This window comes from Ylistrum balloti, unplaced genomic scaffold, assembly GCF_031769215.1.
Source record: "Ylistrum balloti isolate Yb309-2 unplaced genomic scaffold, AGI_CSIRO_Ybal_v1 Utg369648, whole genome shotgun sequence".
Lineage (NCBI taxonomy): Eukaryota > Metazoa > Mollusca > Bivalvia > Pectinida > Pectinidae > Ylistrum > Ylistrum balloti.
Genome location: NW_026781905.1, coordinates 221,405 through 236,873, shown reverse-complemented (window position 1 = coordinate 236,873; position 15,469 = coordinate 221,405). Strand labels below are relative to the sequence as shown.

At 35.5% G+C, this 15,469-nt stretch overlaps 1 protein-coding gene across 1 annotated transcript in view; it reads right to left on the bottom strand.

Annotated features, from left to right (window-relative positions):
- Positions 1–1,370: 1,370 nt before the first annotated feature.
- The window catches only part of LOC132556058 (calmodulin-regulated spectrin-associated protein 1-like), a 54,816-nt gene continuing 40,717 nt past the window's right edge, over positions 1,371–15,469 (bottom strand). Inside the window, exons 14-19 of the mRNA XM_060220453.1 lie at positions 11,061–11,147; positions 9,581–9,673; positions 8,553–8,671; positions 7,965–8,128; positions 6,841–6,947; positions 1,371–2,206 (exon numbers count right to left, since the gene is read on the bottom strand). Coding sequence (XP_060076436.1) covers positions 1,371–2,206; positions 6,841–6,947; positions 7,965–8,128; positions 8,553–8,671; positions 9,581–9,673; positions 11,061–11,147 — 1,406 coding nt within the window. The remainder of the gene's footprint in view (positions 2,207–6,840; positions 6,948–7,964; positions 8,129–8,552; positions 8,672–9,580; positions 9,674–11,060; positions 11,148–15,469) is intronic.

Here is a 15,469-nt window from a genome sequence, read left to right as displayed (position 1 = left end):
CTAAAAACATTCAATGACTGACTAAATTTTAAACATCACAGTTGTCAGGTCACCTCTTGGGACCTTATATAGTTAACACAAGTAGTGAATATATGTACACTGACATATGATTATAAGGCTGCAGCTCAAGATATATAATTCCACACCAAATTTAAGCAAATTGAAATAACAATTCCATCCCCGTGTATACAATAAGGAACAAACTGATTAATCAATCTAGTTCATTCCATTATTGGTTGAAGGGATGTTCAAGATAAAAATGTCATGCAACTGCCAGAAAAAAATACACATGTATAAAAATGTACAACGCAATATATTACTTCCTGGAAACACTGATGAAACTTAAATGCATTTTTATTATTTTATCTTAATCAATTTTAATACACACAGAAATTATACAGTCACAAACCACAAATACTTTTTCATTATATGCATTACAATTAATATGTTCATGAATTGAAATAAATATTCAGTAAATTATAGCAGTGAACTTCTACATCAGTTCACATACAGAATCTTCACTTAAGAAACATACAATAGATATACACTTAGACATAAATATGAATATGCATGAAGAAAAATAGCACATATTCAGGTCACTTAAGGAAGATCGGTACTTAAGGCATTTTACAACTTAACAATTATATGACTAGATACATATCACAATTTGTCCACATCTTTGAAAGAAATGAAAGATATTTAAAACCAAATCATCTTACGTATATTTTGTTATTTTTATCACATTGTTGACGATGAAGTAGACTGTCATCGGAATAAGCCAAAACTAGAAACATAAGAATGAAAAGACAATTTATATGATAGCTACCTTAGGAACTGAGTACTAGTCCTATGACCCCTGACCTCCACATGATCCAATGTCTACATGTGAGCTGAGAGCTTATATGTATTACAGATGTAATAAACATATTATCTGTTCAGAGCTATAACACCTAACAAGGAATATTTTGTAGCTTGTAATACAAATAGGGTTTAGGTGTTTTAGGAGTTTCGGGACCCAAATTGTGTACTGATGCCATTGTGTAATTGACAGTAAAGGTTTTTTTTTTCACTGTTCACATTTTTGCAGAATTACCAAAAACTCTGATGAAAGAGGAAAGATCAACTTTTTTCAAAGAAGTTATGAAACAGGTTTCTGTTTTTTTTATGAATTCTATTTACCTCATTACTGCCTGCAGAACTAAATGAAATAGATCTCTACATTGGACATTTATTACTGAGCAGAGTATCAGGGATCAGAAAAAGGCTTTACAAATTGTTCTTGTTCATTATTCAGTTCAAACATTTAGTGGAGCCTCAATTTTTTTCCAAACTTCTGGATATGTACCACTGTAGAATTAAAGACAATACATCTAGTAACATTTGAACAATACAGCGACCCCTGTTACAGAATTATCACCAAACATGGATACACTGACCTCTGTTACAGAATTATCATCAAACATGGATACACTGACCTCTGTTACAGAATTATCACCAAACATGGATACAGCGACCTCTGTTACAGAATTATCACCAAACATGGATACACTGACCTCTGTTACAGAATTATCACCAAACATGGATACAGTGACCTCTGTTACAGAATAATCACCAAACATGGATACAGCGACTTCTGTTACAGAATAACAAAACAAGGATACACTGACCTCTGCTACAGAATTATCACCAAACATGGATACACTGACCTCTGCTACAGAATTATCACCAAACATGGATACACTGACCTCTGCTACAGAATTATCACCAAACATGGATACACTGACCTTTGTTAAAGAATTATCACCAAACATGGATACACTGACCTCTGCTACAGAATTATCACCAAACATGGATACACTGACCTCTGTTACAGAATTATCACCAAACATGGATACACTGACCTCTGTTACAGAATTATCACCAAACATGGATACACTGACCTCTGTTACAGAATTATCACCAAACATGGATACACTGACCTCTGTTACAGAATTATCACCAAACATGGATACACTGACCTCTGTTACAGAATTATCACCAAACATGGATACACTGACCTCTGTTACAGAATTATCACCAAACATGGATACACTGACCTCTGTTACAGAATTATCACCAAACATGGATACACTGACCTCTGCTACAGAATTATCACCAAACATGGATACACTGACCTCTGTTACAGAATTATCAGCGATCAAAACATCTGAAGAGATCACATTAAAACGTAAGAGAAATGCTTTCAGACAACTTAAGATACAAAATATGAATAAATGTAAAGAGACACAATTTCCATTTGAGGAATATAAAGGTTTTTGATATTAGGTAAAAGAGTTGTCTTAACAAAACTTATTGTCAGTAAAAGACATCTAGTTCACATTAATTAATCCGAAATAGTAAAGATCTTTTGTTGTTGTTTCAATACAATACATCAATGGTTAATGTTCTTTAATTCTACTTTTCTTTAAAGGCCATTTCTTTTTCTTTTTTTGAAAATAGATATTAGATGAAAGATTTGGACAAATTGTAGCATGTATAATGAACAGCTAGAGAAACACTTTCACAGCTGTGATGATTATTTACAGTCTTTCATAGTTCTATGACCACCATCATTAAGTAAGCTGAAGCAACAAACCTTTCACACAATATAATTTAACATGAAATATTTATAAACCTCTGGTAATCTATAACAGTACAGTCCAAGATCTATGTTGGTGTAACATGCATTTCTATTTCCAAACAGTAGGACACCAAGATACACACAAAGTATAGATTTCTTGGACTTCAATTAAAAGTTAAAAAGAGTAAATATCATTTTACTATCATAGATATCACTCTATGACTTAAAAGATTTAAACTCGTTAAAATAGTATGTGTGTATATACCTTTTAAGATCTCTGAATAGTACATACTGTATTACATTAGGGAAAAACTTCATTATTTAAAATGTCATTCTTTTGTGGTTATATAGAAAAAACACAATTCAGGGAAAATATATTCCCAAAAAGACAGAATATCTCACGTATTATATGAGCGATGAGTTAGTTATGAGTTATGGATTATTGATCACGAACAAAAACTGAGTTTGAACATTTGCGGGTTATCTATTATTTATAAAACAGTTCATTTCTACTGGTGATAGCGAGGGGAGAAAATCACTAAAATGTTTAGGCATTAAACAATAACAAATGAATTATTCATGTGTGAAAATTTATGTTGATTCAACACTGTGGTAAAATCATATGAAATGCATTATATGTACCGTAAAGTATGAAAATAATCACAATTCTAAATATGTATTGCTAATATTTGCCAAGTGAATGCTGATTAAAAATGAGGACAGTTGGAGTCAAAAATATTTGTTCACCCACAACCTGTATATTCATTCTGGAATAACATTTCATATATTATCTTTTCTCATCTGTAAGTTTCTCAATTTTACTTGTATTTGAGAAATTAGATTAATGTTTTTTATGAAGATAATCATTCTGTTTCCAGTATGTATAATATTAACAGGCTTTTTACACCAGATGGTCTCCTAGCACTTCATACAAGGTACATACATGTAAATTTCAATCACCATGACAAACTAAAATGTTTCCCAATGAAAAAAAACCATATAAGTATTGATTGAATGAACACATGAGGTTTTAAATGCCACAAGGTGAATTTAAATTACAGCAAACTCTGCAGCAGGTTTGCTGTGATATTACTCATCTCTCTACATAGAATTTCATTTAGAAAAACATTCAGTGTAAAACACCTTTTATAAATCAATACCAAAACATGAAAGCTTGACTGATCAATTCCTCTGTATTGTAAGCCTAGTGACAATCACTAAATCATCTCGTTAGTGAAAGCCTGTATTGTTTATGGAAACTCATTGCATGAATTGGTCGATAAACATGCAAAATGTTTGTCAGAAATTTGTTTTGTAAAGATAGCACTTCAGTTTAAATAATTTCAAATTCATTTACAGCACACGTGTATAAGAGCACTATTTCATTGTGAGACAGATTCCTTATGTAAGGGTCCATTTGTCATATTGTCAACATATCTATACAAGGACAGGGGATATAGAACCAACTTCCAGTTAAACCAAGTATCAGGGGATAGAGAACCAACTTCCAGTTAAACCAAGTATCAGGGGATATAGAACCAACTTCCAGTTAAACCAAGTATCAGGGGATATAGAACCAACTTCCAGTTAAACCAAGTATCAGGGGATATAGAACCAACTTCCAGTTAAACCAAGTATCAGGGGATATAGAACCAACTTCCAGTTAAACCAAGTTTCAGGGGATATAGAACCAACTTCCACTTAAACCAAGTATCAGGGGATAGAGAACCAACTTCCAGTTAAACTAAGTATCAGGGGATATAGAACCAACTTCCAGTTAAACCAAGTATCAGGAGATAGAGAACCAACTTCCAGTTAAACCAAGTATCAGGGGATATAGATCCGACTTCCAGTTAAACCAAGTATCTATATATTTTGTATTTTATCGATTACTTGTAACCAGTGATTCAGGAATTGAAAGAAATATATTCAGTGGGATTGGAAGACAAATTTTACTCTCATTTTTTCTGTGACCTTCAGTAAAAGGCTAAACCATGTAAGAAGGAAATCAACCGATTGATAAGTAAAATGTATTAGATTATTCAGGACTGAACTTTCCTTTCGGGAGTTTGATTCATCGTAACTGATGCTTAAATCACTACCCAGTATTTCTAAAGGAACATTTACATTAATGAGTTCTATGAGAATGTTATTGTGTGTGAACTTTCTGAGTAAACACCGATGATAGGATTCCTCCTCGACCCAATCTAAGTTTATTTTATTTGACAATTTTATTCAGAAATTTACAAAAGTTATCTTGAGCAAAATTGTTGAATTAATTCTTCTACATCAAGGCCGTTATATATTATAATACTCTGTTAGGCTATAATCCTGGATACGAACACTACAAATTTCTCTACATTAACAAACATGAATTCTAGAACATTTCTTTATGCTTAAAACCTCTCCACATATGTGAATGGATCTACGAGGGAATTACACATCATTTGTTTATCAATATAAGAAGCACACCCTTCTGTTTATAATTTCTTACTGACATAAGCTCTGTGATAACTGGATACACAAGATGGCACATAAAAATCACAGCTCTTCATGGATTGGTGAAAAGTTTGGCAAATAGCTACGAAGGAATTCAAATTCTAATCGTGTGTAGGGAATTGTTTTATGCAACATGAAACAGCATGTACGACATGTATTTAACACTGTGTTACAATTACACTTAAACACATTAATCACAAGTTTTAACTTCTTTGCAACATGTAGACTTATTTGCATAACAAGAACGTTAATATATTGAGTAACACAACAGCAGAAAACATGTTCCACTTTTAGTATCATATAACAGTCATCTTCATACATTAAACAACCTCAGGGACTAGCAAGATATTATGTTCTCAAACGCCAATTCATCAAAGGAAACAGTTCAAATGGAATTCATAATACAATTTTCAAATGGATGTTCATCCACATATAAATCCTTAAGACAATATCTTGCCGAAAAATTGTCTGGATATCAAGTTCATAAAATGTTTAAGTAATTTTTTGAAAACAGTCTATGAACAAAGACATACAGATGTGCGACTAGGAAATTACTGTGGACAAATATTTGATGTGACTGTACGACCATGAATGAAGATCTGACAAAATATTAGCTAATTAGCAATACCAGACTAAATGCAACACTATCTGGGCCTCTGAATTATGATACTGTCACAGAGAATACACACACCTTTTTACTGAGGTAATATTTCTTTAAAATTGAAAATAATTGAAATAAATAAAACTATTTCTCAGCTGTATTTCAATAAACTTAACTCTACATTTTTTTTTATTTTTATGATTTTTAAACCCAGACAGGAAAACTTCAAACTAACTGTAGCCTCAATCAAGTGTTTCTATAAATAAAATGACAAGGTTGGATGATGAAGGAAGTGATGACCATGTTTAAGTGACATAATGTTTTTTTTTTCAAATTTTGGTCCCTTGTTTTATCAAAATACTACAGAAGTATTGTATCAGTTTTAAATGTCTAACAAAAGAATAGATATTATCTTCAATTTATTTCAGGTACAAATGAATTTTATCCAAAGAAAAAACTAGTGTTAGAGGAGGTTTATCGACAAATTACACCTGAATTACTGAAAAAAACTGATTAAGTACCGTATGAGATACACTTGTTGCAAATCATAAAATTTAGAATATTCCTACATTCCATGTTATATCACAGAGAAATTTATACCTCCATCCTTAAATGGAAGAATTCAATCCTGATGAATATTTTTTTGTTTTACTTTTCTGGAATTCAATGATATATATCATAGTGAAATCTATAAATAAGCATACATCGATAAAGAATCCAAGATGACAACTTAATTTCTGTTTTGCAAATGTTTCTGTTAGCTAGTGACTTATCCAATATTTTTATTATGAAGTTTCATACGCAGACACTCCATGTCTTTGTTCTCATGCTACAAGCTTTGTTTTACTATTTGAGCAATATGACATGAATTTCCGTGAACATAACCAGACAATAAGCATGCTATATATTGCATGCTGTTACAATAAACATTAGAACTCCCCAAGACTACACTTCCAGTGTCCTGTCTATGAAAGTTGTTTGAGTCGGAATATTTCCAGCGATGAACACAAGTGTAATCAGCAACACATCCCAAATGAAGAAAGAGATTCAACAGCTGAAGTTGGCCACATATAATGCTTGTCACTAAATAATTTAATAAACTGTTATTTTTTCGCTGTACTTTTTCCAGGTTTCCATAAAGCACTTTGTATAGCAACAGCGTCTATAGACACAGATATATGTTTTGTCGACGAGATTTCTGAAAATCCTTTTGAACCGGAATTGTACCTGCAAAAGAGGAATACAAGTATCAGTCCCAGGTATTGATCTCTTAAAAACTATCTCTTGATTTATGGTAATTAATTGATATCAATAAAAACAATATACCATGTCATTTCTATCCCAAAAGACAATTGAGGTGAAAATCTGCTTTTAGATATCTTGTGTCTAAATAATTCATTAATTGTAAAACTGATTGTTATAAGTAAACAAAGCTTCTATTGCCTGATATTGTTTTTCTACATGATGTGAAAAAAATGATCATCTAAATCAAATCAGTTCTGAAGTCATAAATTGAGCATAATTATGACAACATCTTGGAAAAAGCTAGATTTAAAATGTGTCAGATTTTTTAAGATTTTTTCTTAATCAATATGTAAATGACATTTCTGACACAAAAGAAAATTCCCTGTGGAGGAGCTACATCTAAAGTCATCAATAACAGAAAAGCTCTAAGCAATATGTGACAGGTAAGCAAATTGCTTGATGGACAAACCAAGAGGCCTACTGGGCCTGCAGGTCTCATCTAGTACATATATGCCAGCTAAATATCATGCCTCTAGGCCTTTTAATTCATGAAAAGAAGTTGTTTAAATGTTTTAGCAAATTTGACCCCTGTGACCTTGAACATAGGTCAAGGTCATTTCTTTTCACAAATTTTGTTGGGCATCATCCTAAGAACACACAAGTCAAAACATCATGCCACCAGACATGTAAGTTCATGAGGAGTCATTTAAACGTTTTAACAAATTTGACCCATTCAACTTTGAATATAAGTCAAGGTCATTTCTTTTCAAAAAACTTTGTTGGTCGTCATCCTAGAGACATATCAGCCAAATATCATGCCTCTAGGCCTTCTAGTTTGGGCCAGGTAAGCTACATATCATTATCTCTGTGTAAAGTAACAGGGGAAATGATGATGGACTCTTAGGATAAATAGGACACAGAAATAAGAGAAATTTTTCATGCTCTGAGTCAGACAGTATTAATACTAGCTTATCCAAATAAACAGTAATAAATAATTACTTGTAAAACTTCTCAATCATTTTGTTAGTGATCTGTTTGGGTCCTATGCCATGAATTTTGTAGATGTCCTCTGTCTCAGGGTAATACTCGTACACACTGCGGTACTGACAACTGTGATCACGAAACAAGATGATGAAATGTTTGGCATCAGACTTGGCCATCTCCTACAAAACACAAGAGATTTTATATACTTCAGCTGTAGTAAAACCTCTCCTTGTTTACCTGGTATATATCTTAACCATGTTCCATCTAATAAGTTTGATAATATCATTAACATAATAGTTACAATGATCCTTTTAGAACAGATAAATATTTTCATAACCAGAGTTTCGCAAATATGTATTATGACATAAGAATATCTACAGTGATTATCAATGATGAACTTTCAACTTTAATAGCAAGGAAATTTAAATATATTATCATTGGTTATCTACAGGGAGCGGGACCTACAAACCGAGAGATAAGAGCAGCCATCTAATGACTCCTGATATAATTAACAATATCATCTGATAACATGTATGGTATACCTACGAGGCATTCGACTGTGTGAAAGATCTAATGAAAACATCCTGACAACACAACAAGTACCTCTAAAACCTTGGCTTTCATTTCTGAGTTAACACTGCCAGCTAAACAGCAATGACTGATAGCATTGATTATGATGTGTCGGTTAGATTTGGAACTGGGCTTCACAAACAGCCTGGGACCTGTAAAGAAAAGTCATCAGAAAAATCAAATATGTAAGAAAGTGACTTTATAATTACAACACACAAGTCATACAGATCTGAATGGTTAAAATTCAACAACTAACTGATTGGTCCATATTTATCCAGCAATAACCCCAAGTCTGGTAATAGGCCTTGCTTACCACATACTGATCAAAAAATGAAGTTAACAACTTCTATTCTGTTTCTGACCTGTGTAGTCTGTGGTAGACCTTGTGTTACTGGGTGTTTCTGACCTGTGTAGTCTATAGTAGACCTTGAGTTACTGGGTGTTTCTGACCTGTGCAGTCTATAGTAGACCTTGTGTTACTGGGTGTTTCTGACCTGTGTAGTCTGTGGTAGACCTTGTGTTACTCGGTTTTTCTGACCTGTGTATTCTGTGGTAGACCTTGTGTTACTGGGTGTTTCTGACCTGTGTAGTCTATAGTAGACCTTGTGTTACTGGGTGCTCTGACCTGTGTAGTCTGTGGTAGACCTTGTGTTACTGGGTGTTTCTGACCTTTGTAGTCTATAGTAGACCTTGTGTAACTGGGTGTTTCTGACCTGTGTAGTCTATAGTAGACCTTGTGTTACTGGGTGTTTCTGACCTGTGTAGTCTATAGTAGACCTTGTGTTACTGGTGTTTCTGACCTGTGTAGTCTATAGTAGACCTTGTGTTACTGGGTGTTTCTGAACTGTGTAGTCTGTGGTAGACCTTGTGTTACTGGGTGTTTCTGACCTGTGTAGTCTATAGCAGACCTTGTGTTACTAGGTGTTTCTGACCTGTGTATTCTGTGGTAGACCTTGTGTTACTGGGTGTTTCTGACCTGTGTAGTCTATAGTAGACCCTGTGTTACTGGGTGTTTCTGACCTGTGTAGTCTATAGTAGACCTTGTGTTACTGATAACCGACCTGCATAGTCTGAGCCTGCATTAGACCCTGTGTTAGAACCGGTATCACTACTTTCTGTATTGGCTTTAGACCTCCGTCCTCTGTTATATAAATCTGAAAGCATAAACATCATACCAATATTTTTAATCCTTTATCGACCAACAGAAAATTGGGCTCAAGCAAAAATCGCTAACCGAACTTTTTTTCTGAGAAACTTTTACATCACCAGCACGTCATTTGTCTGTCCAAATAATTTAGTTCACTGCACATCCTCTTAGTATGGCCTTGCTTACATGGAAGGAAAGTTATGCTATGGACCCAAACATTTTAACGAAGGACAATAACTCTGTAAATGAGAGGTCACAGGCCCTGATTGTGGTATAAAACATATCTCTTTTGTATGACTGAGTTATATGTCACATTTCACTAACCTGGTTTTAATGAAGACAATGTTATGTTTTGTACAGAAAATTTTGACAAAGGACAATAACTCTGTAATCGAGATTTTGTGGGCTCTTAATATTGGTACACTACACATTGATTCCATATGATCTATGTAAACATGAAAGCAAAGTTATGCTCTGGACAAAAAATTCAAACAAGAGACCCAATGGGCCTGCAGTGGGTATCTGGTATATATATATATACCAGCAAAATATCATACCTTTTAGTTCAAGAGAAGAAGTCATTTAAATGTTAGCAATTTGACTCCTGTGATCATTACTACAAGTCATCTGTTTTCCCAAACTTTGTCAGGCTTCATCTTAGAAACATACCAATAAAATATCATCTCTATGCCTTCTAGTTCATGAGAAGAAGTCTTTAAATCTTTGAACAGATATGGCCCCTGTGAGCTTGGATATCAGTCAAGGCCATTTCTTTACACAAACTTTCACAAACTTTTACAGACTTCATCCTAGGATCATACCAGCCAAATATCAAAACACTTGGTTCATTGGTTATTGAGAAGACGCCCGATGCCTGAAGGACAGATGACGATGCCGCGCCACAAAATAAGCTTATTTCGCCTTTGGGCCTGTTGAGCTAAAAAGGGCAATAACTTTGTAATTACGGAGTTGTGGGCACTGAGTCTGTTACACTGCATATCCTCCTAGCATGATCAATGTATACACTAAGTTGTATTATCCTCTGGACATCAAACTCTAACCATGGACAATATCTCTTTAATTAAGGGGTTGCCTCCCCTGAATTTTGTACACTGCACATCATCTTTGTGCAAATTGCCTTTGTATGACCAATGCATACAAAAAGTTTCATGATCATTTCTTAATAGAGGTCAAAGTTGTGCTCCGAACACACAAGGACAGATGGAAAGATGGATGGAAGGACTGACAAAGTGGCCACTGTATGTTCCCCCATAAATTTTCCAGGGGTATAAAAAGTGATGTGCTAAAATTTGATTACACCTTAATTAAGTATATTTACAATATATAATCTGAAATTAGCTAATGAAGATATGGTATTAGTTGTAAGTTATTACCTGGACTTGCCGGTCTGCGATGAGTTATCCCTCCGTAGGCCAGCGATTTACCGTCAGCTGAGCTTGTCATCAGGGTGTTACAAGACACTGTTAAAATGGAAAGCAAAACATCCAACATTCTCAATTTAGCTTGAATATAAAGTTTGGAATTTAATGGTTTGATTTATTTTAATTCTCAGATATTCTATTACAATAGTACCTTGAAGAATATTTTCTTAATTATACATCTCAGTTTTGTTTTTCCTTTGCAGTGGTCACATGACATCAGTATTAGACATGATTGAATTAAATCTTTGTCATATATAATTAAATACCCGGTAGCACTATTTTTATCATAGAAATATGTATCTACTCCTTAACGGCCAGGGTCATTCTATGGCGGGGTATCATTGCTGTAGATGTTGGCTACCTCAATGAACACTATACAGAAGGCCCATCACATGCTTTTCAGAGCAATTCAGGGAAAGTGTCTTTCGTAAGGATACAACCATATCATCACAAACCGGTCTGTTTCATCACAGACCGGTCTGTTTCATCACAAACCGGTCCATTTCATCACAAACCGGTCCATTCCATCACAGACCAGTCTATTTCATCACAGACCGGTCCATTTCATCACAAACCAGTCCATTCCATCACAGACCAGTCCATTTCATTACAAACCGGTCCATTCCATCACAGACCAGTCCATTTCATTACAGACTGGTCTGTTTCATCACAAACCGGTCTATTTCACCACAGACTGTTCCATTTAATAACAGACCGGTACATTTCATCACAAACCATCAAAAATTGGAAAATTGTCACAATATTATTAACCCAAATCTTGACTGTTTTTATTGATGTCTGCAAGGTTACAGATATATATATCATCAATATTTAAAACTGTAGAAATGATTTTCTATTGAATGTCAGTAAACCATTCACCAAAATAGCCATAGTTCAAAATGTGAGAAAAAATAATCTTTATTATACAGAATCATATATCAGATTCACTTTTAATACATTTTTTGATACATCATAACATGTAATCATGTTTAAATAGAGACATCCTGGAATGAAAAGTTCTCCCTAATAATATCTCCTTACTGGACAATTATCATAAATATCTACATGAAACTGCTTGTTAATATTCAACAGCATGCTATAAAAACAAATATCTCTCAATCCTTACAAAAATGGATCTCGTTATCACAATGCAGACATATTCTTGGAAATTCTTCATCTCAAAACAATCTGTTATTTGTAACATGCAGCTTATTTTTAATTCAGGTCATGCTAGAGATGCAGCAGATGTTGGTATATATGTTGAATGAATGCACACCCTCTATAAATCTACTTTATTGTTCATTTTGGCTTTACGCCCTATTAACCACTAGAATAAAGAACATGCCAGCTTTAATTTGACAGTGGACAAGTCTGATTTCCCAGAGAAAAACAACCGACCAGGAGCCAGTACCTGACAACTGCCTCACATGTATGCCTCGAATGAGCATCACAAAGGCAAAGAGCTAGAGACAGAGACACAAAAGCAAAGGGCTAGAGACAGAGATAGTCAGATGCCTTATCCACTCCACTACTGTGGCCTCAGAGTACACCATTCAGGGATATAACACGTCCCCTGTAATACCACGTCACTGAAGGTATCAAGAGTACACCATTCAGGGATGTAACACGTTCCCTGTAATACCACGTCACTGAAGGTATCTAGAGTACACCATTCAGGGATATAACACATCCCCTGTAATACCACGTCACTGAAGGTATCTAGAGTACACCATTCTGGGATGTAACACGTTCCCTGTAATACCACGTCACTGAAGGTATCAAGAGTACACCATTCAGGGATGTAACACGTTCCCTGTAATACCACATCACTGAAGGTATCTAGAGTACACCATTCTGGGATGTAACACGTTCCCTGTAATACCACGTCACTGAAGGTATCAAGAGTACACCATTCAGGGATATAACACATCCCCTGTAATACCACGTCACTGAAGGTATCTAGATTACACCATTCAGGGATGTAACACGTTCCCTGTAATACCACGTCACTGAAGGTATCTAGAGTACACCATTCAGGGACTTAACACGTCCCCTGTAATACCACGTCACTGAAGGTATTTAGATTACACCATTCAGGGATATAACACGTCCCCTGTAATACCACGTCACTGAAGGTATCTAGAGTACACCATTCAGGGACTTAACACGTCCCCTGTAATACCACGTCACTGAAGGTATCAAGAGTACACCATTCAGGGATGTAACACGTCCCCTGTAATACCACGTCACTGAAGGTATCTAGAGTACACCATTCAGGGATGTAACACATCCCCTGTAATGCCACGTCACTGAAGGTATCAAGAGTACACCATTCAGGGATGTAACACATCCCCTGTAATACCACGTCATTGAAGGTATCAAGAGTACACCATTCAGGGATGTAACACGTCCCCTGTAATACCACGTCACTGAAGGTATCTAGAGTACACCATTCAGGGATGTAACACGTCCCCTGTAATACCACGTCACTGAAGGTATCAAGAGTACACCATTCAGGGATTTAACACGTCCCCTGTAATACCACGTCACTGAAGGTATCTTGAGTACACCATTCAGGGATTTAACACGTCCCCTGTAATACCACGTCACTGAAGGTATCAAGAGTACACCATTCAGGGACGTAACACGTCCCCTGTAATACCACGTCACTGAAGGTATCAAGAGTACACCATTCAGGGACGTAACACGTCCCCTGTAATGCCACGTCACTGAAGGTATCTAGAGTACACCATTCAGGGACGTAACACGTCCCCTGTAATACCACGTCACTGAAGGTATCAAGAGTACACCATTCAGGGATATAGCACGTCCCCTGTAATACCACGTCACTGAAGGTATCTAGATTACACCATTCAGGGATGTAACACGTTCCCTGTAATACCACGTCACTGAAGGTATCAAGAGTACACCATTCAGGGGTGTAACACGTCCCCTGTAATACCACGTCACTGAAGGTATCAAGAGTACACCATTCAGGGATGTAACACGTCCCCTGTAATGCCACGTCACTGAAGGTATCTAGAGTACACCATTCAGGGATGTAACACATCCCCTGTAATGCCACGTCACTGAAGGTATCAAGAGTACACCATTCAGGGATGTAACACATCCCCTGTAATACCACGTCATTGAAGGTATCAAGAGTACACCATTCAGGGATGTAACACGTCCCCTGTAATACCACGTCACTGAAGGTATCTAGAGTACACCATTCAGGGATGTAACACGTCCCCTGTAATACCACGTCACTGAAGGTATCAAGAGTACACCATTCAGGGATTTAACACGTCCCCTGTAATACCACGTCACTGAAGGTATCTTGAGTACACCATTCAGGGATTTAACACGTCCCCTGTAATACCACGTCACTGAAGGTATCAAGAGTACACCATTCAGGGATGTAACACGTCCCCTGTAATACCACATCACTGAAGGTATCAAGAGTACACCATTCAGGGACGGAACACGTCCCCTGTAATACCACGTCACTGAAGGTATCTAGAGTACACCATTCAGGAATTTAACACGTCCCCTGTAATACCACGTCACTGAAGGTATCAAGAGTACACCATTCAGGGATGTAACACGTCCCCTGTAATAGCACGTCACTGAAGGTATCTAGAGTACACCATTCAGGGATGTATTAATATCAATATTACCATGACAACAGAAAGCCTATAAAACATAAGTATAACTTCTATGCCAATCAGAAACTGACCAGGTATAGAACTTGATATCATGGTATCATCGGGTAAATATGAACCAAGATGAGATTTTGGTTTTGAACAGGATGTGACAGGACAGGATGGATGGACAAGGATAAAATGATCTACTAGGAAGATTCAGCATTCTCTCATAATATTAAGACAATTTTCTTAAAATGCTGTAACATGCAGCTCATAATAGTCCACCATGAATGTAACTAGCTATAGACAATCTTTAAGTGAAATACAGAATCACTTCAATATTTGATTTTATTAATATTTATAGAGTAAAACAAAACGTAGGTTTTAGACTAGAACAAAATGCATATGTATCAAAATTCAAACCAGCAAGCTTTTCTACCTCAAATGAACCTGAAAAACAATGTTCCAGAATTATCAACTGGATTATAAAATACAAATACCCAGTGAACATCTTGAAAAATTTGTAAATTTCTTCACCTTGATGATGAACAATTTTTCAACCAATTCTGTAATAATAATTTCTATTTTCTCCTCCATGTCTCAAAACTTAATGATCATTTGTTTTTATGCTTTTAAATATAAGAGTTTATCAGAAAGCGTTTTGTAATTTTTCATTATTCAATATGAATTACTGTCTCACGGTTTTCTCCAATT